This window comes from Cydia splendana, chromosome 26 (assembly GCF_910591565.1).
Source record: "Cydia splendana chromosome 26, ilCydSple1.2, whole genome shotgun sequence".
Lineage (NCBI taxonomy): Eukaryota > Metazoa > Arthropoda > Insecta > Lepidoptera > Tortricidae > Cydia > Cydia splendana.
This window is the reverse complement of record NC_085985.1, coordinates 3,348,542-3,376,097: the sequence shown is the minus strand read 5'-3', so window position 1 is coordinate 3,376,097 and position 27,556 is coordinate 3,348,542. Positions and strand designations below refer to the sequence as shown.

Here is a 27,556-nt window from a genome sequence, read left to right as displayed (position 1 = left end):
TTTATATAAATACCTAAAGATACAGTCTATAGCGACTTAACAAATTATACACCTAAACCTTCATGAATCACTCTATTGATAGATGAAAACCGCATGTAAATCCGTTCAGTCGTTTTCGAGTTTATCGCGAACATACACACACAAACAGACACGCGGCGGGGACTTCGTGTTATTTTATAAAAATATAAATAATATTTTTATAAAAAAAGCGAAGAAATAATTAGTGATAGTTTACATAATTTAAGTTAATTATTTACGTAACATATACATAGTTCGTTTTTTTAGCATTAGAAAGAACTTGAAAGAAGGTAAGCGATCTTGACATGTCTTTTAATTGATAAACGCTTTTTAAAAATCAATAACTGTTACTTATGAAAGCAGAAGAATATAAATGATCGTATTAAATTCATAATTGTTACATATTTGCCGTGACTTATTTTTAAAAAGTGTTTTTCAATTTTGGCAACTATTCCTGCATCAACTTCATGAAATAGCCTCCTAAGCCAGCCATACAAATGAAAAACCCATAATTTGCCACTGAAATTTGAACCTATAGTGCAGGGAATAGAGTTGATTTTTAATTTTTTTGAAAATGTAACGAAACAAAAGAAATGCAACTCTGTTCCAATTGAGTATGGTTTAAATTTCATCGAACTGAAGAGGTACTATAGGTAGGACCTTGGGCCTTAGGAGGATAGTAGAGTGGGTCACAAAGGAGCAATAGTTATTTGTTTCACTCGGGGGCAAAGTTGTTGTTTAACCGCTCGTGCTAATATTGATATCCGAGCAAGCGAAAGATTCCAAAATTGAACCACGAGCGTAGCGAGTGGTTCGTAAAATGGAATCTTGAGCATTGCGAGGGTTTCAAAGCATGAGGGTTTAACAAAATTTGCCCCCGAGTGAAACACAAAATTTTCCACCACACCAACCCGAAGCATATATTAAATGTAAAATATCAAACGAAATCAAATTCAAATGAATGTTATTAAATATTTATCATCCAAAATCATAATTTAAAATTCAATTCTACCAGCAAACATAAGAAAACAACTCAAAATTTGCATTTGATCACTTTGCCTCACATGTGAATTAATGATAGCAAAGTGAAGTGCACAGTATTAAGCCTTTCCGAGCTGGTGTGGTGAAAAATAATATATTTACTGTAAGGAAGCAAGGGATTCTAAAAATTGAATCCTGAGCGACGCTGTGAGCTTTAAGTGTTAACGCTCTAGGTGTGTACGTGTACGGACCGCCGTACAACGCCATCTACATTAGCAGTCAAATTCAAAGCAAGAATTTGTCTTAGACTTAACACATAACTTTTTTGGTTTTATTGACGTACCGAATCTGTGCCATTCATTAAATTTATACAGTATGTATCAGAACGAAAGGCAAAGAAAGAGACCCATTAATATTTACATACTGTATACCTACGTACCTATAGTTAATAATTATATTAAATAATATTAATTGAAAGTATTCATTACGAAGAGTGGAGTTTCTTTTATTAATTTGACTTGAAGACTTTTATTTAATGTAAAATATACTGGGTCAAGCAGATCTTGTCAGTAGAAAAAGGCGGCAAATTTGAAAAATGTAGGCGCGAAAGGATATCATCCCATAGAAAATTTGAATTTCGCGCCTTTTTCTACTGACAAGATTTGCTTGACCATCTATAAAAGGAATATTTTATAGAGTATTTTAATTTGTTAATTGATATTTCACTGTTTTCAATTGTTATTGTATGATTTGACAATTGACTGAGGTTTTACGACCAAATTGTTGATTATTAAATGTTGAATGAATATAATGATTGTTTTCTTTTTATATAGTCTTCTTATTTTAGGTTTATGTAGTTATATAACCTTTTTTTCATGTACATACAGTTACTAATATTTTTCTTCGTTCAAGACGCACCTTGAATATTTTAGATATAGAATAGCAGATATTTTAGAATAGCAGAAGTTGCTAAGCGGGCGAGATGTTCAACCTTGACACGCTCTTATTCTCTTAACAATAACGTCGCGTCAAGATCATTTTGAACACCTTGCCCGCTTAGCAACTTCTGCTGCTGACTGTACCCTCAACTTGCATTTTAGATTTTGGAATTTTTATATTATTTCGACTCAGAATCACGAGCACTTAGCACTTCCTTTTATGAGAAAAAAAGTGTCCCCAAAATTTCATACATTTTTTTGTCCGTTTTGTTACGGTCATAGAAGGTTGTAATGAAAACCGTAACCAAACGGACCAAAAATTATGGGGACACTTGTTTTCTCAGTAAAAATGGTAAAAGCTCGTGATTCTGAATATAAATAATTTAAAAATCCCCAATTCTAAAGTCAGACCAAGAAAAGTCTGCAGCGGATTTGACAGCCCTCGCAGTGCAAGTGGTATTTTAAACGTCAAACTTCTATGAAATTATGACGTATAACTAACACTTGCACTGCGTGGGCTGTCAAATCCGCTGCTGACTTTTTTTGGTACAACTTTAAATACAAAACTTCTTTTTTGGAAAATATTAGTTTATATATATAACAAAACGCGTGCCTTCTAGGCTAGGTATTTTTTAATGCTCTTCGTCGTCGCCCTAAAGAAAGAAAGTATATTGGTCTTGCCCAAGCTATTTTGGAGGCGAGAGTGCATTCTACTGTCTAATTCAATATCTGTCTTTGAAAGCGGCGAGGGTCGGCCACGTAGTTTACACAATATACTTACAATAGATGGCGCTGTTTTACTTATACGTAGAAGCAAGTAGAAGGTTCACTCTAAAAAGGTAGGTACGGTGGTACTGGTCCAATGTGTATAGTGGTATCCAGACGGGATTTGGACAGATTGACCGATTTGATCAGAAATGAAATTGGCGTCAATGTCCAATTTTAGATTTATGGTGATATTAAAAGCCCCCTGAATTGAAAAAAATGCCCCAGAACGAAAATACTGGCGTCACAAATTGGTATTCTTGCGTCCGCACCTCATTTTATCGGTAATATCGGCCATTATCGGCGACCTAAATTGGCGTTTGCATCCTGATTCGATCGGGCAATTTAATCAGATTGGCGAAAAATGTACTTATCTGGATACGCCATATTGCGGCTCATATTTTGCTTAACCTTTTCGACGTCGTGTCAAACACAAAAGCTGTCACTCGGATGCCACGTCACCGAAGTGTCAAAACTGAAATTCAACTTTATGCATATGCACGTAGGTCTATGTTGCTCTGTGGTCTGTGACCAATCAGTCTTTGGCGTTGAACCTGCGGTGCGTATGTATATATCGGTCATTGACGTCCAAAAGGTTAATGAAAGAGTGAGACGCAATGACACTGGACAGGCTACCACTCATACAGTCAGCAGCAGAAGTTGCTAAGCGGGCCAGGTGTTCAAAATGATCTTGACGCGACTTTCTTGCTTGGGGGAATAAGAGCGTGTCAAGGTAATTTTGAACACCTCGCCCGCTTAGCAACTTCTGCTGCTGACAAATCTTTGGTCATGATATTTTATCTAACACTAACCTAACCTACCAGGCGGGCATAGCAGGGTTAGTAAGAAACTACAAGATTGCTTGTGACAACAGTTTAATATGACATTGATATAAATTGGTGTCGTTTTAGCAGATAAATACATAAAAATAAGAATTGTTTATTAGCACAATAAATAACATAAAACTAAAATTCATTTTGACCTATATACATAGCATAAGTAGATAACAATAGGGAGTATTACTGCAAAGTTCTGCCGCCAGAGTGCAGCACTATTTTGTTTAATAAACCATAGAGTAACTTATAAATAATATACAGTTTATTGACAAGTTTTCACTATGACATTGATGCATCAAGGCGGTTTGTTTACAGGTGGCCTACCGCGAAACGCGAAAATCGAAATTTAATTGCCTCTCTATCGAACGAATACGCAAGAGTGATAGAGGCAGAAACCAATTTTCGATTTTCGTGTTTCACGGTAGGCCACGTGATTGACCTAGTGATGCATGATGTGTCATTGATGATGTCAATGAGGTTTGTTTACTGTATATGCTAGTGGTGCCACCTACGCAGAGCTTTGCCTAATATTCCCTATTGATTTCATTTTTCCCCACAGCTTAAAGACTCAGCATGATGAGTCTTCATATGCCCTTTCAAACTACATTTCTGTACAAAAGCCAGCCCACACACCGCGCAAGAAAACCTCCTATCATTATTATGTATTCTCATATGCTCAGTTAACGTTTTCTTCCGCGCATATGCCTTTTTACACACCGCACACTCAAAACTCCTAGCCCCGTTATGCTTAACCATATGCATGTTTAATTCTTTCCGAGAGAAAAAACTACTCAAACAGATTTCGCATTGAACAGAACGCTCCTCCAAATGGTCTCGTTTCATATGTTGAGATAGCATACTTTTTTTTCTATATACTTTGTCACAAACATTACATTTATATTCTAATTCGGTTTGACCATGTTTTTCGACTAAATGTTGATATCGTTTAAAATAAGCGGTGAACCGCTCCGGACATTTTGTGCACTTAAACCGCTTTAACATCTTATGGACTGTATCTACATGACTTTTAAGCTTCTGTTGGGAAGAAAAAACTTTATTGCAAGAATCACACTGAAAACTACCTTCGACATGTATAGTTTTAACATGAGTATTCAATCTATGGTTGGTCACAAATCCCCTGTCGCACTTATCACAATTATAATTTCTGAAATGTCCGTTCATATGTCTTTCTATTGATCCAAAACTCTCAAACTTTAGACCACATATTTGGCAAATATAATTATTATCCATAGGTACTTTGAATGGTATTACTCTGTCTTCGAACTCGGTGTAAAACTTTTTGTTATGTTTTGATTCTAGATGACACTTAAAGTCTTCTAAAGTATTAAAGCTAGCGTCACATAAGGTACACTTTAAGTCTGTTATGTCCATATTAACAATAAAACAGTAAGGGCTTAGGGAATTAAGGGATTTCTTCATGTCACTTTTCTTGTGTTCTTTTTGATGTGTTCGTAATTCTTCTATGTTGTCGAAGAGGTCTTTGCAGTAGAAACAGGGCAGTCCAACTCTGCTTTTGCCCTGAAAGAAGATAGAAAAATATATTGTAACCAAATCTCAAAAAGCTGATTTTTACGGTTTCTGTACCCAAAGGGTAAAAACGGGACCCTATTACTAAGACTCCGCTGTCCGTCTACCAGGCTGTATCTCATGAACCGTGATAGCTAGACAGTTGAAATTTTCACAAATGATGTGTTTCTGTTGCCGCTATAACAACAAATACTTAAAAGTACGGAACCCTTGGTGAGCTAGTCCGACTCGCACTTGTCCGGGTTTTTTCAAAAAATAAAATGAAAATTAAAAGCTGCTTAGAAATGTATTTTTTATCCCGGGGTATGGATATACAGTCAGCAGCAGAAGTTGCTAAGCGGGCAAAATTACCTTTTGTTCAAAATTACCTTGTCACGCTCTTATTCTCTTGACAATAAAGTAGCGTCAAGATCATTTTGAACACCTGACCTGCTTAGCAACTTTGCTGCTGACTGTACATAATACATTTTATAAGTACGAGTACATACCTTGAAAGCCGTGACGTTGGAGTGCTCCAAAATAAGCTGAGCGTTATGGACGTGAGCGGTCTTCTCAGTGACATGGTTTTGGTCGCTTTTCTTCTTGCTTTCCGATTCCGTTTCCCGTCTTAGTAGGGCTTTTACGTTTTTTGAGCGAGTTTTCTTTCCTGTAAGAGGAGAAATATAGTTTGTCAAATTACTGTCTCATTTCAATCATACTATCTTTGTCTTACACTAGTACTAGCACCCAAAAGAAAAGGATGAGTATAGTTTTCCTGGTTCTTACTGACTGACAAACTGGTTTGTCAACTATCTATACATTATTGTGAACAAATAGGTACTACTAGGTACAGAAGGTTCACTCTCTAACAAAACGCGTCTATTACGACAGTTATGACCGCTTGGTGGCGTCAGCGCGAGCAGGCGTCCGTTCCGTAGCGGTGCGCGGCAACCACTATTGCTAGACACCAACATTGGCGTGGGCCGCATGTACTTCTAGTGACGCGGCGAAATCGCGAAGTGAGCCATGCCGGATTGTGGTCATACATCCGCCCTAAACTAAAAATGAATTCTATTCACCAATAAATAGAATTAATTTTAGTATAAGGTGGCCAGTTATTGAAACCCTAGTTTGTATGAATATTGTATGTATGTAACTCGCCATCCTTGAATTCTGTCTCCGTGTAGTCATGGTCATCATCTGCCTTCTCTTTTCTCTCTTCTTCTTCCTTCCTTCTTTCTCCTTCTTGCTTTATCTCAAGGTCTGGTGGGACGTTCACTGTAAACATAAACAAAGAACACCAATATTTTTACCAAAGAGATATTAAAAAAATCATTATAATTTCAGCAAGAAGATGTTGATCACGTAACGTCACGTTCGAAACGTCAGGCCATAAATAAACGTAAGTTTTACGCGATTAAGTCCCGTGTTAGTTATAGGTATTTATTATTATAACTCAAAAACACCTAAAAAAGAACTGTAGCAGCAGCTTAGCTTAGGGGCAATGCCATCACTCCACCAGTCTATAAAGCAATACAGTCATTCGACGAAGCCGTCTAGTCTATACAGGGCAATCGTGCGGGGTGGGTCGCGCGCACCCGAGCTGCATACATCGCAGTAGCTCGGTACTACTTACAGGGCTGGCGTATCTTATAGTAAGTCAAGCGTAAGTCTTGGACAGTTACCGTAAAATCAGGTAATTATATTTACGACTATGGTCCAAATTCAAGTTACCATGTATCATGTAAGTATTTCTCAAATTCTGTTGAGTATATAATATAGAAAGAGCATTAGTGTACGTATATCTATGCTCCAAAATAAATGTAATGAGTATTAATCATAAAAGCTCGCTCAGAAATGTTAAAAAATGGACCATGGTGGATAGTATTAAAGAGAATAGATAGTATAGAGGGGTCCTGTCATAGTAAATTTTGTAGTCACAGTAAATTTACTGCCATCTATCGACACACGACTAAAACTCAAAATGAAGACGTATAAAATTATCAAAAAAATGTATATATATGGATGATGATGATGAAATGATTTTATTATTTTTATATCATTTTGACCCATGTTCATTCACTGATATTTATGTGTTGGAATTGTTAAATATGAAACGGTGTCGTCACGCCATCTAGCCGAGCATAGGCCAAAGGTGTGTGCGCCATCTATCCGAGAATGACTTTTTCTTGATTTCCGAGGCACGTTTTTTCCTTAGTCTTTATTCATCTTATACGAAGTTACATATGTCTTTGGTTGTACTAAAGGACTATTGTTACCTGATTTTACACTATATAAAAGTCTGTGACAACCCTACTGTGTTCTTGTGTGGTGTCAGCATCTACGCAAACATCAAAGGCGTCGGTCCACCGCACTGCATAGTTTGTATGAATATTGTATGTACATAACTCACCGTCCTTGTATTCTATCTCCATGTAGTCGTAACCATCATCTGGCTCTATCTTTACTAAAGTCACTTCTTGTTGTGTCTCAAGGTCTGGCGGGTCTTTCACTGTAAACATATAATACAATAAAATTATTGAAGCGCTGGTGGCCTAGCGGTAAGATCGTGCGGCTTTCAACCCGGAGGTCGCGGGTTCAAACCCGGCTCGTACCAATGAGTTTTTCGAAACTTATGTACGAAATATCATTTGATATTTACCAGTTACTTTTCGGTGAAGGAAAACATCGTGACGAAACCGGACTAATCCCAATAAGGCACAGTTTCCCGTCTGGGTTGGAAGGTCAGATGGCAGTCGCTTTCGTAAAAACTAGTGCCTACGTCAATTCTTGGGATTAGTTGTCAAGCGGACCCCAGGCTCCCATGAACCGTGGCAAAATGCCGGGATAACGCGAGGAAGAAGACAATAAAATTATTTAAAATTACTACAATTACCTAATGGACAAGACAGGAGGACAAGCCCCTAAGCATCAAGCCCCAGGCAACCTAGCAATGGTGACAATGGTGTTGAGATAGGAAGGGGGCCCCCCTAAATTCTAAGTGCCATACATAGTGCCTAGGGGCCCTAACTCTCTAAATCCGGGGGCAGGGGTAGGGAGAATTAATAAAAAAACCAGGCAAGTGCGAGTCGGACTCGCGCACGAAGGGTTCCGTACCATAAGGCAAAAAAAAAACAGAAAAAAATGCAAAAAGAAAACGGTCACCCATCCAAGTACTGACCACGCCCGACGTTGCTTAACTTTGGTCAAAAATCACGTTCGCTGTATGGGAGCCCCACTTAAATCTTTATTTTATTCTGTTTTTAGTATTTGTTGTTATAGCGGCAACAGAAATACATTATCTGTGAAAATTTCAACTGTCTAGCTATCACGGTTCGTGAGATACAGCCTGTTGACAGACAGACGGACAGACGGACGGACAGCGAAGTCTTAGTAATAAGGTCCCGTTTTACCCTTTGGGTACGGAACCCTAAAAATAACTTAGGGGACTACTATTAGTTATTCTGTGCTTAGGGCTATGCTCGGAGTTTCTCGACGTGATCGAATCAGAAATGAGGCGATCTGTAGACGAACTAAAGTCACTGACATAGCCCACTGGATTAGCAAGCTTACACGTAGAGAAGATGGCCGATGGGGTCGTTAAGTGCTCGAGTGGAGACCACGGACTAGCAAGCGCAGCGTAGGACATCCACCCACAAGATGGGCAGACAACCTTATTAAGGTCGCCGGAAGACGCTGGATGCGAGTCGCTTCCAACTGGTACGTATGGAGGTCCAAGGGGGAAGCCTATGTTCAGCAGTGGACGTCTTATGGCTGAAATGATGATGAACTTAGGTCAATAATATATAAAAAAACAAAACTTACTAAATTGCAATTGCTTCTCCGCATCAACAACCATTTTGCGGAAATTACTTGCATCTCGCAGCTTCTGGATACAATCCGCACAAATCAGATTACTGTTGCCACTTGATATTGAAATCTAAAACCAATAATTAGCAATATTAGGATCTGCATAGTTGGCATTGGCACCACTAGCACATACAGTAAACAAACCTCATTGACATCATCAATGACACATCATGCGTCACTAGGTCACTCACATGGCCTACCATGAAACACGACAATCGAAAGTTCGGTTTCCTTGCTTATTCAATCGATAGAGAGGCATAAAGAAATTTCGATTTTCGCATTTCACGGTAGGCCACCTGTAAAAACCGCCTTGGTGCATCAATATCATAGTGAAAACTTGTCCAAAAACTGTTTAAGGCCTAGTATGTATAAGTTACTCTATGGTTTACTAAACAAATTAGTGCTGCACTCGGGCGGCCGAACATTGCAGTAAAGGTTCCTATTATATTATTTTTTTTTACAAATAATGTATACAGTCTAAATCTTTTTTAAGTTTTGTTATAGGCATTATAGCAATCAAATGGGCCTGGGCCAGGCCACAAGATGCCATCAAGATGATGAAAGCTGAAACAAGTGTGTCCTAGCATGGAGGCCTTGTTCTAAAAGGCCGGGTTACAGACCAACTAGATGGGAGGATATTAAAAAGATTGCAGGCCCACTCTGAAGGAGAGGAGCAAATCAGGCTGCTTGGAGAAAAGTTATAGAGGCGTAGGTGTATGCCCAACAGTGGGCGCATACGCACTGAGGCCTCGAGTACAGTAAAATTAGGTAACTTTAGTCCACAACTTACAACTATGGTCCAAATTCAAGTTCCAGTAAAATATACAGTATAAGTATTTCTCGAATTATGTTGAGTATATAATATAGATAAGCATTAGTGTATCTAAGCTCCAAAATAAATGTAACGAGTACTGATCTTTAACGCTCGTTCAGAATCAACGTTAAAAACTGGACCATAGTTGTACTTAAGTTACCTGATTTTACAGTACCGAGATACTTATAAAATACTACTTGAATCGATGTTGTAAGTAAACACTGTAATTTTTAGTTTTCTTACACTATTATCAGAGGCACTTATAAGAATCTAATGTGTGAAATACTTACAAAAACATTGAAACATTCCAGGAATATATCGAAGTATACTTCGCGAGTTCCATCGCAGTAATATACTTTGAAGACGTCGCGATGCTCGCCTGCCTTCAGACAGCAACGGCACTTGCCGTATAACGTTTGAATGGCGTCCATATTACAATTTTCATAAACTTCACCAATTTACACGCTAATAAATGAAAAGAAAACAAATATTTTGTTTGGCCGAGTTATTGACACAAACTTAGGGTTACCAGATGACAGGAATTTTCCTGACATGTCAGGAATTTTCGCCTTTTGTCAGGAATGGGGACGAAACACGAAAATGTCAGGAATTTTTTGAATTGATAGACATTAATGATACCTAATTAACAAATCTTTCACTCAAGGATACATACATAGATGTTTTAGAAATCGAAATCATGTCTAATATTCGCATTTGCAAAGATAACAATATAATAAGAAGTTGATGCGGCTATCGGCTCAATCGGGTGGCCATCGCTAAGGGCTAGACCCCTCAAACCCCCCCCCCCTGTCGTCAAATATTAATGTCAGGAAAAATATTCGGAAATCAGGAATTTTGACAGGAAATTCTAAATTTGTATCTGGTAACCCTACACAAACTAGAAGATACCACTAATTGCTATAAAATTGTTATTCTTCTGTGTACTAGTTTATCTTATGTTGTTATGGCTATTATTGTGTATTTTTATGGTTTTTATGTAATGTTTATGAATACGACTGAAGGACTTGTATCCATGGTCATGAAATAAATTTAAAAAAAAAAAAAAAAAATAGAAGATACCATAGATATAATATACTTAAAGACTAAGTCTAAGCGAGCTGTCACTGTTACCCATAGAAGGTAGGATCCTATAGAAGTGGTATACGTGTGCCTCCGTGACTTCCGTGAGGGACAAAACATAGGCAACGCGACACCATAGTCTAATAAAACATGGTCTTCCATTCCCAGAGTGACACGGGCCTACGTCACAACAACATGGCCGCTATATATAGCGCTATCGCATATTATCATATAGCGCTGTCGCATGATGACGTAGGCCCGTGTCAGTTAGGTGACCTAGAAAAGACGGGAATGGAGTACCAGGCGGAGTATATTATTATACCATGCGCGACACTATGATTGGTCAAATTTATTTTCACCACACCAGTTTGGAAAGGCTTACTTTGCACTTCAAAAACTGATAGCAAAGTTGCATTTTATTCACATGTGAGGCAAAGTAATCAAATGCAAATTCTGAGTTGTTTTGTTATGTTTGCTGGTAGAATTTACTTTTAAATGATGATTTTGGATGATAAATATTTAATAACATTCATTTGGATTTGGTTGGGTTTGATTTTGTTTGATATTTTACATTTAATATTTGCTTCGGGTTGGTGTGGTGAAAATTTTTGTGTTTCACTCAGGGGCAAATTTTGTTTAACCCTCGTGCTTTGAAACCCTCACAACGCTCAAGATTCCATTTTCGAACCACTCGCTACGCTCGTGGTTCAATTTTGGAATCTTTCGCTTGCTCGGGTATCAATATAAGCACGAGCGGTTAAACAACAACTTTGCCCCCTTGTAAAACAAATAACTATTTCACCACACCAGCTCGAAAAGGCTTACTTTGCACTTCAAAAACTGATAGCAAAGTTACATTTTATTCACACGTGGGCAAAGTAATCAAATGCAAATTTTGAATTGTTTTCTTATGTTCGCTGGTAGAATTGACTTTTAAATAATGATTTTGGATGATAAATATTTAATAACATTCATTTGGATTTGATTTTGTTTGATATTTTACATTTAATAAGTAGGTATATATGGGTATATGCTTCGGGTTTGTGTGGTGAAAAATTTTGTGTTTCACACGGGGGCAAATTTTGTTTAACCCTCGTACATTGAAACCCTCGCAACGCTCAAGATTCCATTTTTCGAACCACTCGCTACGCTCGTGGTTCAATTTTGGAATATTTCACTTGCTCGTGTATCAATATTAGCACGAGCGGTTAAACAACAACTTTGCCCCCTCCCCTTGTAAAACAAATAACTATTGTTGCCCACCATAAACCATACTAATATAAGGTGGGGAATAAAAAAAAATGTGAGACTGTGACAAGGATCAACAATAATAGCGCTTTCGCTGCTACTCCCATAGACTATCCCGTTCGCTCATTTTCCCCACCCATCATGCCTTATCCAGTTAAAATACGGGGACGCTGCCTCTTGTAAGATGCAACTTACGTGAGCACGTTCGCTGCATCCCATTTGGGGCAGACCATACGTTGTGCTGGTTCGGCGGCGGAGACTGCTGCCAAGCAAAAGCACATTAAATACTCCGCACTGGCATCTGCTTACGATTTTGTGCCGGTAGCACTAGAGACAGTGCTACCGGCGGGAAGTGCTAGGAGTGGAAGCTCGCCGACTTTTTGGGGAAATAGGCCGGCGTTTGCGGGAGAGAGGTGGTGATCCTCGCTCTGGGTCGTACTTGGTTCTCCATAGCAGTTCAACGGGGGAATGCTGCAGGCATTATGGGGACCTTTGAGCCAGCTACGATGCAGGGTGGGTTATTTTAAGCTTAGTGTAGGTTAAGTTTTATTTGAATCTTTTTTAGGGTTTTTTTAGGGTTCCGTACCCAAAGGGTAAAACGGGACCCTATTACTAAGACTTCACTGTCCGTCCGTCTGTCTGTCACCAGGCTGTATCTCACGAACCGTGATAGCTAGGCAGTTGAAATGTTCACAGATGATGTATTTCTGTTGCCGCTATAACAACAAATACTAAAAACAGAATAAAATAAAGATTTAAATGGGGCTCCCATACAACAAACGTGATTTTTGACCAAAGTTATGCAACGTCGGGAGTGGTCAGGACTTAGATGGGTGATCGTTTTTTTTTGCATTATGGTACGGAACCCTTCGTGCGCGAGTCTGACTCGCACTTGCCCGGTTTTTTATTTTTATGTATCATTTAAGGATTAAATGTTTTAGGCTTACTTATTTAAATTAGTTTACTTTTTAATTATATTGATGTTAATAAAATATGCCAATATATATGTATATGTAATAATAATATGACGTAAACATTGCCAATTAATTTATTTCAGTAGTAAATTGAATACTACCACAATTATATATATATTTTTAACATTGGCAATGTTGGGGACAGGGTCTCGCCGCGGCGAAATGGTGAACACAGCAGAATTTTTAACAACTTATATTTGGCTAAGACACACAAAGTACACAAAATAGAGAACTCGAAATGACAGTTATGTGCGTACGTGCGCTCGCGCGGATAGCATGGACCGACTGACTTGTCATACGGCGCACATACAAAACTAGAATAGCGGCTCGCGGCCGCTGTTAAAACTACCCTTAAGTTTAGGTTTCTTAATCTACCTAATTATATATTAAAATTAAAACATCATTTAGCAATGCATATTAACAAAATATGAACACGTCGCTAACAGGCAACATGTGCGAGTGAGACACCGCGGCCCACTTTTGCTATCTCAAGTGGACCGTTTTCTCTAGTATGGTACGAACGTCTTTCTGGCTCGGTGATAAGGTTCAATTTAGTATGGCAAAAAAAGTGACAGTTCACTCCACCTTATAATATAACTTCATGGCTTGACCATGTATTTCGACTACATGTTGATATCGTTGAAAATAAGCTGTGAACCGCTCCGGACATTTTGTACACTTAAACCGCTTTAACATCTTATGCACTGTATCTACATGACTTTTAAGCATCTGTTGCGAAGAAAATACTTTCTTACAACTATCACACTGAAAACTACCTTTGACATTTATAGTTCTAACATGAGTATTCAATTTTTGGTTGGTTACAAATCTCCTGCCGCACTTATCACAATTATAATTTCCGCATTTATAATTTCTGAAATGTCCGTTCATATGTCTTTCTATTGATCCCAAACTCTCTAACTTTAGACCACATATTTGGCAAATATAATTATTATCCATAGGTACTTTGAAAGGTATTACTCTGTCTTCGAACTCGGTGTAAAACTTTTTGTTATGTTTTGATTCTAAGTGGCTTTTAAACTCTTCTAAAGTATTAAAGCTAGCGTCACATAAGGTACACTTTAAGTCTGTTATGTCCACATTAACAATAAAACAGTAAGGGCTTAGGGAATGCAGGGATTTCGTCATGTCACCTTTCTTATGTTCTTTTTGGTGTGTTCGTAATGCTTCGATGTTGTCGAAGAGTTCTTTGCAGTAGAAACAGAGCAGCGCAACTTTTGCTATGGTTTTGCCCTGAAAGAAAATAAGAAAAATATACGGAGCGTGCAAGAAATGTAGGGGGCAGCACAAGAGCCCCCTGTTTATTGGCGTTAATGTCAAGCTTAACACATTCATTGCCACCCAGCCAAACAAGACGTCCGCGCCAGGCCACAACAATTTTAAATTACAATCTCCTAACCTGTTAAAATACCTAATTTTATAATTATATAAATAATGTCTAATACCTAGCATTATTTAGATTTAAGACTATTGCTGTGCCCTACCAGGGTCCATGTGAAACTCAATATTACTATGTAACACCAAGGTAACAACCATGGATGCAATAAATTAATTATGAATTACAATTTCGTCATATAAAGCTGTAGTACCACGATCCCGACTATCGGGTCGTCCGGGCTGGTAACGAAATCATAAAATACCCGATAAACGGGTTTTTGGCAATGAATGTGTTAAGTTTCTAATTTTCGCCACAAAATGGCAGAACTACGCAAAAAGTAGCTTGCGTGAACTGTACCTAGAGGGCAGCACCTGCCACAGAATAAATAATAGTACTACCGTACAGAAAGGAAACTTCCTACAGAACCGAAGTTTGACAGCGGTTCAGGGTCGAATCATGCTGTCCCTTTCTAATATATGGCACTATCCGTTTCGGCTAATTAGGGTTGTCAAAATTCAAGTACTTAATTATCTTATCTGTGGTCGTGCACGCAAAGGGACGCCAAGTTGTGTCAACCCTAATAATTGCTCAGTGCAATGCTGAGCCGAACGAAGCCGAGTTTGAACGAAAGGAGGAGTTTCGCACCCCTGCACCTGCTTTAAAATTGAGTTTTGAGTTTCTATTCTCCCATTTGATTATGATGGTATTGATGGTACAGTCGACGTCAAAATTATGTTTACATGAATAAGGAACAAAAGTGTAAACATACTTTCACCACACCAGCTCGGAAAGGCTTACTTTGCACTTCAAAGACTGATAGCAAGGTTGCATTTTATTCACATGTGAGGCAAAGTAATCAAATGCAAATTTTGAGTTGTTTTCTTATGTTTGCTCGTAGAATTGACTTTTAAATGATGATTTTGGATGATAAATATTTAATAACATGCATTTGGTTTGATTTTGTTTGATATTTTACATTTAATATTTGCTTCGGGTTGGTGTGCTGAAAAATGTTGTGTTTCACTCGGGGCCACATTTTGTTTAACCCTCATGCTCTGAAACCCTCCTCCTCGCCACCTCGCAATGCTCGAACCGGTTCAATTTTGGAATATTTCCCTTGCTCGGGTATAGTCAGACCGTAAAAAGTCTGCAGCGATTTTGATAGCCCACGCAGTGCAAGTGTCATTTTAAACGTCAAACTTCTATCAAATGATGACGTATAAATTAACACTTACGCTGCGTGGGCTATCAAATCCGCTGCAGACTTTTATTGGTGCGACTTTATCAATATTAGCACGAGCGATTAAACAACAATTTTGCCCCTTGTAAAACAAATAACTAATTTTGGCGTGAACTGTATGATGATGGTATTTAGTACCTTGAAAGCAGTAACATTGGAGTGCTCCAAAATAAGCTGTGCGTTGTGGATGTGAGCGGTCTCCTCAGTGACATGGCTTTGGTCGCTTTTCTTCTTGCTTTCCGATTCCGTTTCCCGTCTTAGTAATGCTTCTACGTTTTTTGATCGAGTTTTCTTTCCTGTAAGAGGAGAAATATAGTTTGTCAAATTACTGTCTCATTTCAAAATTAGACAGAGAGAATCATACTATCTTTGTCTTACACTAAGTACTAGCACTCAAACTTCACTCTCTAACAAAACGCGTCTATTACGACAGTTGTGACCGCTTGGTGGCGTCAGCGCGAGCAGTGCCCTATCCCACAAAACGGAGTGGCACCGACAAAAGAACTAGAAGAAACGGTACTTAGGTACACAGGTAAAGGAATACCCCTGATTGTTGGTGGCGATGCTAACGCACATCACGAGGTGTGGGGTAGCACCGACACCAATGACAGGGGAGAATCATTAATAGAATTTATAATTAGCAACGACCTAGAAATTATGAACACAGGTAACACACCAACGTTTGTAACGAGAGCAAGGAGAGAAGTGCTTGATATCACTATAGTAACGAAAGAGATGGGCGACAAGGTTAAGAGCTGGAGGGTGGATGAGGGGGATAGCATGTCTGACCACCGCAGGATACTCTACAGCATCGATTGTCGCTTAGAAAAGATGAAGGTAAGAAATCCACGTAAAGCAGACTGGATGAAGTACGAAGAGGAGCTAAGGGATGCAACTGCTTCGGGAGTCAGGTATGAGAATGTGAATGACCTAGAATATGGGGCACTCAGACTGAATGAGATCATAATAGGAGCATACCACAAGGCATGCCCGGAGAAACTGGTGCAAACAGGGAAAGGGCAACCTTGGTGGAATAGAGAAATGCAGAAGGTAAGGAAAAAGGTGCGCCGGGCAATGAGAGTAGCAACCAAAAGGGATGACTCTCAGAGCTGGGACGCGTACAGAGAGATCAGGAACAAATACACCAGACTGAGAGAGAAAGCTAGACTAGAGGGCTGGAGGAGGTTTACGGGAGACATAAACAGCTATTCAGAGGGGGCGCGAGTGGTAAAACTGCTAGCAGGAGACCGAGCGTGCCAACTGGGTAGTTTGAGAATAAATGGAGACTTGGTTACGGAACCGGAAGAGATATTAAGCGTCATGCTGAAATCACATTTTCCGAACTGTGTAGAGGTGACAGAAATAGGTAAACAGGAAGGTCAGGAGGAGTCCGACTGGGCGGCGGCATTGGAGGTGGTGGAGGAGGAGAGGGTTGAATGGGCGATCAACTCCTTTGCGTCTTTCAAGGCTGCGGGCCCGGACGGAATCTTACCGGCACTACTGCAGAAAGGATATAGATACATAAAGGAGAATCTGGTGGAATTATACAGGGCAAGTATAGCCCTAAGCTATATTCCAAGGGTATGGAGAGAGGTAAGGGCGGTCTTCCTGCCTAAACCGGGGAAGAAATCGTACCAAGAGGCGAAATCATTTAGAAGCATAAGTCTGTCGTCGTTTGTACTAAAGGCTTTAGAGAAGGTAATAGATAAGCATATAAGAGAGAAAGTGGAAAGCAGCGGATGCCCCCTACACGGGAATCAGCACGCTTACATGGCAGGAAAATCAACGGAGACAGCCCTACACAACCTAACGGTAAGGGTGGAAAGAGCATTAGACACAAAACAATACGCACTAGGCTGCTTCTTCGACGTAGAGGGGGCCTTTGATAAGGCTACTTTCGGCGCCGTAGAAGAAAGCCTGAGGAGAGAGGGCATCCGACCGACAATAGCAAAATGGATAGGAAAAATGCTAAAAGGCAGATCCATAACGGCGGAGCTAGGAGGAGTATCAAAGAAGATCAGTCCAAGAAGAGGCTTCCCACAAGGGGGATGTCTGTCCCCCCTGATGTGGTGCCTACTTCTTGACTCAATGGTGAAGGAGCTCAACAGAGGGGGTATGTATATGCAGGCCTACTCTGATGACGGAGTGCTACTAGTGAGAGGGGCGGTTCTTAGCGTCATAAGAGATATAATGGCAAAAGGCCTCAGACAGGTACTGAGGTGGTGTAGAGAGAGAGGACTGGATCTCAATCCGTCGAAAACAAAGCTAGTGCTATTCACTAATAAGAGAATAAAGGAGATGAGACCCTTAGAGATACAAGGCATAGAAATAGAAATGGTGAACGAGCTGAAATATCTGGGAGTGACTCTAGACAGTACACTCAGATACAAAACTCACATCAAAGAACAGACGGCAAAAGCCATAAGAACACTGTGTCAATGCAAAAGGGCAGTGGGGAAGAATTGGGGACTGAAGCCAGGTATGATCCACTGGATCTACAAGGCGGTGATACTCCCCAGGGTGCTATACGGGGCAGTGATATGGTGGCATAGGGCCCGTATTAAAGAATACCAAAAAGACCTAACCAAAGTACAGAGATTAGCGTGCCTCATGATGACAGGGGCCATGAGAACGACCCCGACACATGCATTGGAGGTAATGCTAGGCCTGAAGCCACTCTGGATAGAGGTAGAGAAAAGAGCCACTGAACAGTGGTATAGAATGAAAGCATGCAAGGAATGGAGAGGAAGCTGTGTGGACAAGAGACACGCGCTGATACAAAAAGAGGCGCTATCAAAATTCGAGATGCTGATGGCCAATAACGACCTTATAAAAAGGCAGGAGTTATTTGACAAGAAGTATAGGATACATATAGGAGAGAGAGACAACTGGAAGGTAGAAGTCAGTCACCCGACGACTATCTGTTTTACGGATGGCTCTAGAAGAAGCTCAACGAAACTAGCAGGAGCAGGCATAGTAATCCCTAAACTGGGAGAGAAGGTATCAATACCGTTGGGTAGGTATGCTAGCGTATTTCAAGCAGAGGTATGTGCAATAGCGCGCTGTGCACATATAATTAAAGAGAGTGTGCAGCAAGAAGGCGCTGTTGTAATATATACCGATAGCCAAGCAGCACTGAAGGCACTAAAGAAAACATCGGTTACCTCCTCCCTTGTGAGAGAATGTCGGGAGGAGCTTAACTCGATAGGCAAACGAAGAAGCGTCACGGTGGCATGGGTACCAGGACACCAAGGAGTGACGGGTAATGAGAAAGCGGACGAGATGGCAAGGGGTTGTCTATTGTTTGTCCGAAAATTATATAAAATAATACTCATATGCCCGAATTTTACTTGCCCGAATTTCATTTGCCCGAATTGTTTGTTTACCATAAAAATTATGTGACATACTCTTTGTTTACCCGATTATTCGATTCCAGAACGTACGAGTGCCATACGTGTTGTTGTCCATATTATTAATTGTAATAATATTATTTAATAGAATATTTAAACGCCATACTAAATATGGTTTTTCCCCGAATCCATGCATGCAAACAATGCATTTACTCACTATATTCCTGTAGGCGCTCTAAAAATATTTATAAACTTGTAATTATTAAACATGTGGTAGGTATGCATTACATTTCGTAGGCGATATTAATTGACATTGATATGTGCTTGGTGCAATAGTTCGCTGTTGAGTCTCCGCTCCGCTTCGCTTCGCTCCCGCCTTAGACTTCTGAACCTAACCTATCCGAGTCGGAGTGCCCCGGAAAGTCTTGCTTGCTCGCTTCGCTCGCTCGCTTGTTCGCAGTTCTAACCTAACCTAACCTACTTTCTGGTAGCCGTTTTATTTTGTAAAAAGAGCCGGAGCAAGGCGCGCAAAAAAAAAAGACCTAACATCGAAGTCTAAGGCGGGAGCTCCGCTTCGCTTCGCTCCCGCCTTAGACTTCTGAACCTAACCTATCCGAGTCGGAGTGCCCCGGAAAGTCTTGCTCGCTCGCTTCGCTCGCTCGCTTGTTCGCAGTTCTAACCTAACCTACTTTCTGGTAGCCGTTTTATTTTGTAAAAAGAGCCGGAGCAAGGCGCGCAAAAAAAAAGACCTAACATCGAAGTCTAAGGCGGGAGCTCCGCTTCGCTTCGCTCCCGCCTTAGACTTCTGAACCTAACCTATCCGAGTCGGAGTGCCCCGGAAAGTCTTGCTCGCTCGCTTCGCTCGCTCGCTTGTTCGCAGTTCTAACCTAACCTAACCTACTTTCTGGTAGCCGTTTTATTTTGTAGGAGGTCACAGTTCTAACCTAACCTAACCTACTTTCTGGGAAGCAATTTGAATGGCAAATTATATTATGGCTAGTGATAATTATGGCTTACAATGATGATGACAAATGATATTATTGAAATTGATTTTATGGGAAACAATGTTTCTGGCACGTGACTAATATAGTAAACAATAAGTATTGCATATGTATATTATGGGAAACAATATAATGGCTGTTGACTATTATGGCAAATGAAATTATGGCAAATGAAATTCTGGCAAGTGGGTGTATACCGATGGCAAGGATGGGGGCGGAAACGGATCACATTGGTCCGGAACCGGCTCTACCTATGTCAGCGGACGTCACGAAGGGAGTCATAGAGAAGGTAAAAGAGATGGAAGCATAAAGAGAATGGGAAGAAGAAACTGGATGTAGACAGTCGAAGATGATGATCAAAGGCATAGATCACAGGAGAACCAGGTATCTTCTGAAACTAGGTAAGAGTAGTCTGAGACTTCTGACAGGCATTATTACAGGTCACAATACTCTCAATAGACACCTTAAGATAATGGAGATTAGCAGAGATGCCTCCTGTCCACACTGTGGTAAGGAGGAGACTAGCTTACACCTAATAGCAGAATGTATCATGTATGCGGCACCGCGATATAGTACATTCGGCAAAGACACACTAAAAGAGAACGAACTAAAGGACGTCGAACTCAAAGATGTCCTTCTGTTCTGCAGGAAAACAAGAAGATTTGAGGAGAATGGTGAGGGAATGCCGCCGGGACAGTAACCTGCAGCTCCGACTCCAGGGAATCGGGCTGAATGAACGCGATACGCGATCGATAGCCCGCCTGCTTCCGGCCAGGCGTCCCTACACTACATCTACATCTACATCTACATCCCACAAAACTTTACAAGTGTACAATTCGACAAAATTGTTAAATTGTAACAAAAAAATATACCACTATAATTAGAAATATGTATTCGTTACAAGTCTGCAGTATACAAATATGCCATTTTTGTATACTGCAGATTTGTTGTTGTGAAAGCGTATCACATTCGCTTTCACAAAAATGACATATTTGTATACTGCAGACTTGTAACGAATACATATTTCTAATTATTGTGGTACATTTTTTTGTTTACAATTTAACAATTTTGTCGAATTGTACACTTGTAAAGTTTTGTGGGATAGGGCACAGGGCCCATGTGAAACAACTATTACCTATGTAACACCTATGTACTAAATAATTTATTAGTGCATACAAACTTAATATACCTAGAAAAAAAAAACATAATTAAATAACTAACCTACAAAACTTAAAAAGTAAATCTAAAAATAAATAAAACTAAACTTAAAATAAATAATTACAAAATATCCCCCTGCGGAATGGTGCCGTAGATGCTGGCAGCATTTCCTCGCTGTATCGCATTAGTTATTCTTTGTGCGAGCATGCCGCCAAATCTGCGGTCACCAGTGGCGTCACCGTCAGCTCTCCTTTTGGATAGATCCTTAAAAAGAGTAGACGCGTTCGGACCCCACGGGCCAAGGGTCTCGACAACAAAAGGTACGAAATCGTATTCGGGGCCGAGACCCCTATATTTGGTCTTATTTAATTTTTCGGCTGCCTCTGCTGCCGTGCCGGCTTTTGCAGTAGTGCCGGATGCAATAAATATATGATTTATGAATATTGTATGTATGTAACTCACCATCCTTGAATTCTGTCTCCATGTAGTCATGATCATCTGCCTTCTCTTTTCTCTCTTCTTCTTTCCCCCTTTCTCCTTCTTGCTTTATATCCAGGTCTGGTGGGACGTTCACTGTAAACATAGAACACCAATATTATGATGCATGAATGCAATGCAGTTTTGTTCCTTTTTTAAAATAAAGGAATGTCTCCTTTAAGTAAAATGAGCCCGCTTAAGGATTTAAGGTAGTTTCCCTCCAGGGCCCGACTTATCTTTCCACACTGTATATTTATTGTACCTCAATGATGTAAGTATAAAACTCACCGTCCTTGTATTCTATCTCCATGTTGTCGTAACCATCATCTGGCTCTAGCTTCACTAATGTCACTTCTTGTTGGGTCTCAAGGTCTGGCGGGTCTTTCACTGTAAACATAATACAATAAAATTATTGAAGCGCGGGTGGCCTAGCGGTACGAGCGTGCTTTCAACGCGGAGGTCGCGGGGTCACACCCCGGCTCGTACCAACGAGTTTTTCGGAACTTATGTACGAAATATCATTTGATATTTACCAGTTACTTTTCGGTGAAGGAAAACATCGTGACAAAACCGGACTAAGCCCAATAAGGCCTAGTTTCCCCTCTGGGTTGGAAAATTAGATGGCAGTTGGCTTTCATAAGAACTAGTGCCTACGCCAATTCTTGGGATTAGTTGTCAAGCGGACCCCAGGCTCCCATGAACCGTGGCAATATGCCGGGATAACGCCAGGAAGAAGATAATAAAATTATTTAAAATTACAGCACATCAAACAAACAATACTTAAATGTGATGTAGTGGTGTAAGTAATATTTCACTACAATCACTACTACATCATTATTGTAACGGAGCGTATAACGAAACGTTACACTATCAACCTTCATACTATTTCTGGCACCATACAAATTCTAAATTCCCTTTTCAAATTCAAATCTTTTTATTGTCAATTCGATCACATACTCCGATCGATAAACATCATTTTTTAGTGTTCCGTACAAAACTTTGTTTACGGAACACTTATGGGATCACTTCGGTCTTGCAAATCAGTTAAATACATTTTTAATCTAACAGACTGTACTTCCCAAGTTTCTAAACACGACTTTTAAAGTGTGATTTTAATTAGTGAAACGTAAACGTAATACATAAGTGCGTGCAGTACTATAGTGCTCGTTTTGTGGCCCTGCACACCTTCCAGATATATATCTACATCATCACCAAGGCACATATTGTAAGTTATATTGACTTCTAACCTTCTAAGTGAATTACAAGTGTTTTCACTTCTCATGCTCAAAAAGTGCACCTTTATGTCGTGCGTAGACGACATAAAATCGCATTTTATGCTCTAGAGCATAAAGTAAAATCATCTATTACGACCCTTATTGACTTAGCAATAAAGTCCAATTTCTGCCATACAAACTGCCAGCCCTGCCGGCGCGCCCCCGACCGGCGCTCTCCCGATCGGCGTGCCCCGCGCCTCCGACCGGCCCAAGAACAATTTTCTTTAGTCTTGAATAAATACGTTAAAATAACCTAAAATATTTGATTTTTTGTATATTTTCCTCGCAATCAAAGTGAAAAGCAGAGTGTACAACAAGGGCATAAATGTCCATTTTTACCCTCGTCTACTATTTTGGTCTTCACTTCGCTCAGACTAAAAAATTGCCTCGGGTAAAAATGGGTCACTTTATGCCCTTGTTGTACAATCTACTATTTTATACATATCTGTTAACACGTAACCTGTATTGTTACAGGTGCCTTTTTATTTGAATAAATAAATACCATCGTCATCCTGGTACCTGCCTTTCATTCCCGTCGTTCCGGTGAGGCTCCCTCCATCTGCCCTCTCACAATTATTACTATTAGATCCCATTACGGGGGTGACATCGTCACTGCGTGACAATAACCCTTGAAAAAAAAAATTACAGCATAATTACCTAATGGATTTTTTTTACAAATGGAATATGTATGTTATAGACGGTATAGACCTAATTATTTCTCATCAGCCCTCCCCACCCCTCTCTCCTCTGGGCTCTGGGGGTGCGGCAGAGGGCAGGGCCGGAGGGCAAGCCCCTAAGCATCAAGCCCCAGGCAACCTAGCAATGTCACAGAATAAATAATAGTACTACCGTACAGAAAGGAAACTTCCTACAAAACCGAAGTTTGACAATGGTTCAGGGTCGAATCATCCTGTCCCTTTCTAATATATGGCACTATCCCTTTCGGCTATTTAGGGGTTGTCAAAATTCAAGTCATTATCTTATCTGTGGTCGTGCATGCAAAGGGAGGTCAAGTTGTGCCAACCCTAATAATTGCTTGGAGGGATGCTGAGCCGAATGGAGCAGTTTGCCTGATGCGAGGAGTTTCGCACCCCTGGCAATGGTAACAATGGTGTTGAGACGGGAAGGGGGCCCCCCTAAATTTTAAGTGCCATACAAAGTGCCTAGATGCCCTAACTCTTTAAATCCGAGGGCAGGGGTAGGGAGAATTAATGAAAAATAACTTAGGTCAATAAGGCCCACTTGCACCATCCCACTAACCCGGGGTTAAGCGGTTAAACGGTGAAGCGGTATCCCAAATACAAACTTACTAAATTGCAATTGCTTCTCCGCATCAACAACCATATTGCGGAAATTACTTGCATCTCGCAGCTTCTGGATACAATCCGCACAAATCAGATTACCGTTGCCGCTTGATATTGAAAGCTAGAACCAATAATTAGGAATATTAGGCAAAGCTTTGCGTAGTTGGCACCACTAGCACATACAGTAAACAAACCTCATTGACATCATCAATGACACATCATGCGTCACTAGGTCAATCACATGGCCTACTGTGAAACACTACAATAAAAAGTTCGGTTTCCTTGCTTATTTGATAGATAGAGAGGCAGATAAAGAAATTTTAATTAATGCGTTTCATGGTAGGCCACCTTTAAACAAACCGCCTTGGTGCATCAATGTCATAGTGAAAACTTGTCAAAAAACTGTCACAAAACAAGGCCTAGTATGTATAAGTTACTCTATGGTTTACTAAACAAATTAGTGCTGCACTCTGGCGGCAGAACATTGCAGTAAAGCTCCCTATTATATAATTTTTTTTTACAAATAATGTATACAGTCTAAACCTTTTTTTAAGTTTTGTCATAGGCATTATAGCGACCAAATGGGCCTGGGCCGGGCATGTGTGCCATCAAGATGATGGGAGGTGGAACAAGTGTGTCCTAGCGTGGAGGCCTCGTTCTAAAAGGCCGGATCACAGATCTCCAACCAGATGGGAAGATATTAAAAAGATTGCAGGCCCACTCTGAAGGAGAGAAGCAGCAAATTGGGCTGCTTGGAGGAAAATTGGAGAGGCGTATGCCCAACAGTGGGGGCTGTCCATAAATTACGTCATCGATTTTTGACGATTTTTGACCCCCCTCAATCATCCAAAAATCATGCTTCGAATGACCCCGTTTCCTCCTACGTCATGCTACCATCATACGATGTCCAGACCGGTTCAATGTTGACGTGTAAAAGTGCCCTTGTGGCCTATTTGCTGAATAAATGTTGAAGTTTGAAGTTAGACCCCCCCCCCCCCTAATTTGAAATGACGTAATTTATGAATAGCCCCGTGGGCGCATACGCGCTGAGGCCTCGAGTACCGTAAAATCAGGTAACTTTAGTCCACAACTATGGCCCAAATTCAAGTTCCAGTAAAATATGTATAAGTAGGTATTTCTCGAATTATGTTGAGTATATAATATAGAAAGAGCATTAGTGTATCTAAGCTCCAAAATAAATGTAACGAGTACAGATCATAAATCCTCGTTAAGAATCAACGTTAAAAACTGTACCATAGTTGTACATAAGGACAGTTACCTGATTTTACAGTACCGAGGTTCTTATAAAAGTAAACACTGTATTTTTTAGTTTTCTTGCACTATTTTCAGAGGCACTTATAAGAATCTAATGTGTGAAATACTTACAAAAACATTGAAACATTCCAAGAATATATCGAAGTATACTTCGCGAGTTCCATCGCAGTAATATACTTTAAAGACGTCGCGATGCTCGCCTGCCTTCAGACAGCAACGGCACTTGCCGTATAACGTTTGAATGGAGTCCATATTACAAGTATTTTCATAAACTTCACCAATTTACACGCTAATAAATGAAAAGAAAACAAATATTTAGTTTGGCTGAGTTATTGATGCCATTTGCCAATGTTGCCATGTTAAAACTTACAAATTTACAAATATTCTATATGATCTCTATATAATATCATTATAATCATAGACTTATATATAGACTATATATAGAGACGGTGTCTCAGCGAGCTGTCACTGTTGCCACTTTTGTTTAGTGTACGATTAACAATGAGGCCCACCTTGCTGTAGCCATGTCGATAAAGTCATATCGATAAACTATCGACATTTCTTGCAATTTTAATTTTACTTCGAAGGCTTAACGATACCTAAAATGACCAAAAACGCTTTTATTCTTTATTGTGGTTATCAGATCACAATTTTATAGTCACGCCCCAGCAGGGAACCAAGGGAAAGTTCAGATATTTAATTAAAATACATAAATACCTCCTAAAATATAGGTGTTCCGCAATAATTGAATTATATTATAATATATTCATTATCCATTATCATTTCAATTATGTTTATGTTTAACGAAGATATTGAAGCTTCAATTAATCGCTATTTCGTTCCGCTGTGTAGCGTTTATCGATATATAACATGATCAAAATCGACTTTTCACATCCCTAAAAGAGCACACATCTTTTACGCACACATACACAGCCTGGGCGCATCAAGAAAGGCAACACTTGATTTGAAGTCCACCTTGTCAACAGTATGGTTGTCCTTTTTTGACAAACGGCATTTTTAAAAGAGCGAGGAGAGAGAAATGATACTAGTTGCTGCGCCGTGAAAGAGAACAGAAAACGTTGGGCCCTTGATTATAATATAATCAACCCTTTAATAATAATAATAATAAGGGTTCTACAAGGCCCTCACGGGACCCGATGTGGACCTGCTCGCGTCGGTGAACTGGTTACGATTCGGGGACCTCTTCGGAGAAACCGAGGGTTTTGCCTGTGCAATTGCGGACGAAGTGATGATGACGAACAACTATCGGAAATATATCCTGAAGGACGGTACGGTCGACATTTGTCGGGCATGCCGCCGTCCCGGAGAGTCACTCAGGCATATTATCTCCGGTTGTTCTCATCTTGCTAACGGCGAGTACTTGCACAGACATAACCTCGTAGCCAGAATTATTCACCAGCAGCTTGCCCTCCTATACGGCCTTGTGGACCGCGAAGTGCCGTACTACAAGTACTCACCTGCGCCAGTTCTCGAAAATGGTCGTGCCACGCTCTATTGGGATCGATCTATCATCACTGACAGGACTATTGTAGCCAATAAGCCTGACATCGTGCTGATAGATCGATCGCAGCGCCGGACCGTGCTCGTCGACGTCACCATCCCCCATGATGAGAATCTCGTGAAGGCCGAGAAGGACAAGTCCAGCAAGTACCTAGACTTAGCCCACGAGATAACCGCTATGTGGGATGTTGACTCGACGATCATTGTTCCTATAGTCGTGTCAGCGAACGGTCTCATAGCGAAGAGTCTCGACCAACACCTAGAGAGACTCTCGCTGGGTGGTTGGATCAAGGGTCAGATGCAGAAGGCGGTAATTTTGGACACGGCGCGTATAGTACGTCGATTCCTCACTCTGCGGCCCTGACCACCGGCAGCTTGGACCCTGCCCCGCTGCCGGCGGCACCCTAGGTTAGGTTTTTTATAATGTGTTTATATATTTTTGTTATGTTTTGTAAGTGTTTTTATATTTTACTTTTATACTCACATTGTAAAACCCTAACCTAAGA

At 40.2% G+C, this 27,556-nt stretch overlaps 2 protein-coding genes across 2 annotated transcripts; both read right to left on the bottom strand.

Annotated features, from left to right (window-relative positions):
* Positions 1 to 4,013: 4,013 nt before the first annotated feature.
* Positions 4,014 to 25,852, bottom strand: LOC134803293 (zinc finger protein 84-like). Its single transcript, XM_063776067.1, has 6 exons — positions 25,641 to 25,852; positions 24,261 to 24,375; positions 21,965 to 22,063; positions 21,662 to 21,772; positions 5,575 to 5,732; positions 4,014 to 5,077 (listed from the first exon to the last, which is right to left on the bottom strand). Exons 1-6 carry the CDS (start codon positions 25,779 to 25,781, stop codon positions 4,082 to 4,084), a joined length of 1,620 nt encoding a protein of 539 aa, XP_063632137.1. The 5' UTR covers positions 25,782 to 25,852; the 3' UTR covers positions 4,014 to 4,081.
* Positions 5,976 to 10,242, bottom strand: LOC134803544 (uncharacterized). The gene is made up of 5 exons (XM_063776343.1): positions 10,040 to 10,242; positions 8,891 to 9,005; positions 7,479 to 7,577; positions 6,227 to 6,343; positions 5,976 to 6,025 (listed from the first exon to the last, which is right to left on the bottom strand). Exons 1-5 carry the CDS (start codon positions 10,178 to 10,180, stop codon positions 5,976 to 5,978), a joined length of 522 nt encoding a protein of 173 aa, XP_063632413.1. The 5' UTR covers positions 10,181 to 10,242.
* Positions 25,853 to 27,556: the final 1,704 nt, after the last annotated feature.

What these genes read in the sequence shown, in the direction of transcription:
- LOC134803544 (XM_063776343.1), bottom strand. Translation starts at nt 10,180, where the DNA reads ATGGACGCCATTCAAACGTTATACGGCAAGTGCCGTTGCTGTCTGAAG. An exon ending in TGGAATGTTTCAATGTTTTT is followed by an intron (nt 9,006 to 10,039) that starts GTAAGTATTTCA and finishes TATTGGTTTTAG; the next exon opens with ATTTCAATATCAAGTGGCAA. An exon ending in GGAGACAGAATTCAAGGATG is followed by an intron (nt 6,026 to 6,226) that starts GCGAGTTACATA and finishes GTTGGTGTCTAG; the next exon opens with CAATAGTGGTTGCCGCGCAC.
- LOC134803293 (XM_063776067.1), bottom strand. Translation starts at nt 25,781, where the DNA reads ATGGACTCCATTCAAACGTTATACGGCAAGTGCCGTTGCTGTCTGAAG. An exon ending in TGGAATGTTTCAATGTTTTT is followed by an intron (nt 24,376 to 25,640) that starts GTAAGTATTTCA and finishes TATTGGTTCTAG; the next exon opens with CTTTCAATATCAAGCGGCAA. An exon ending in GGAGAAGCAATTGCAATTTA is followed by an intron (nt 22,064 to 24,260) that starts GTAAGTTTGTAT and finishes TTATGTTTACAG; the next exon opens with TGAAAGACCCGCCAGACCTT.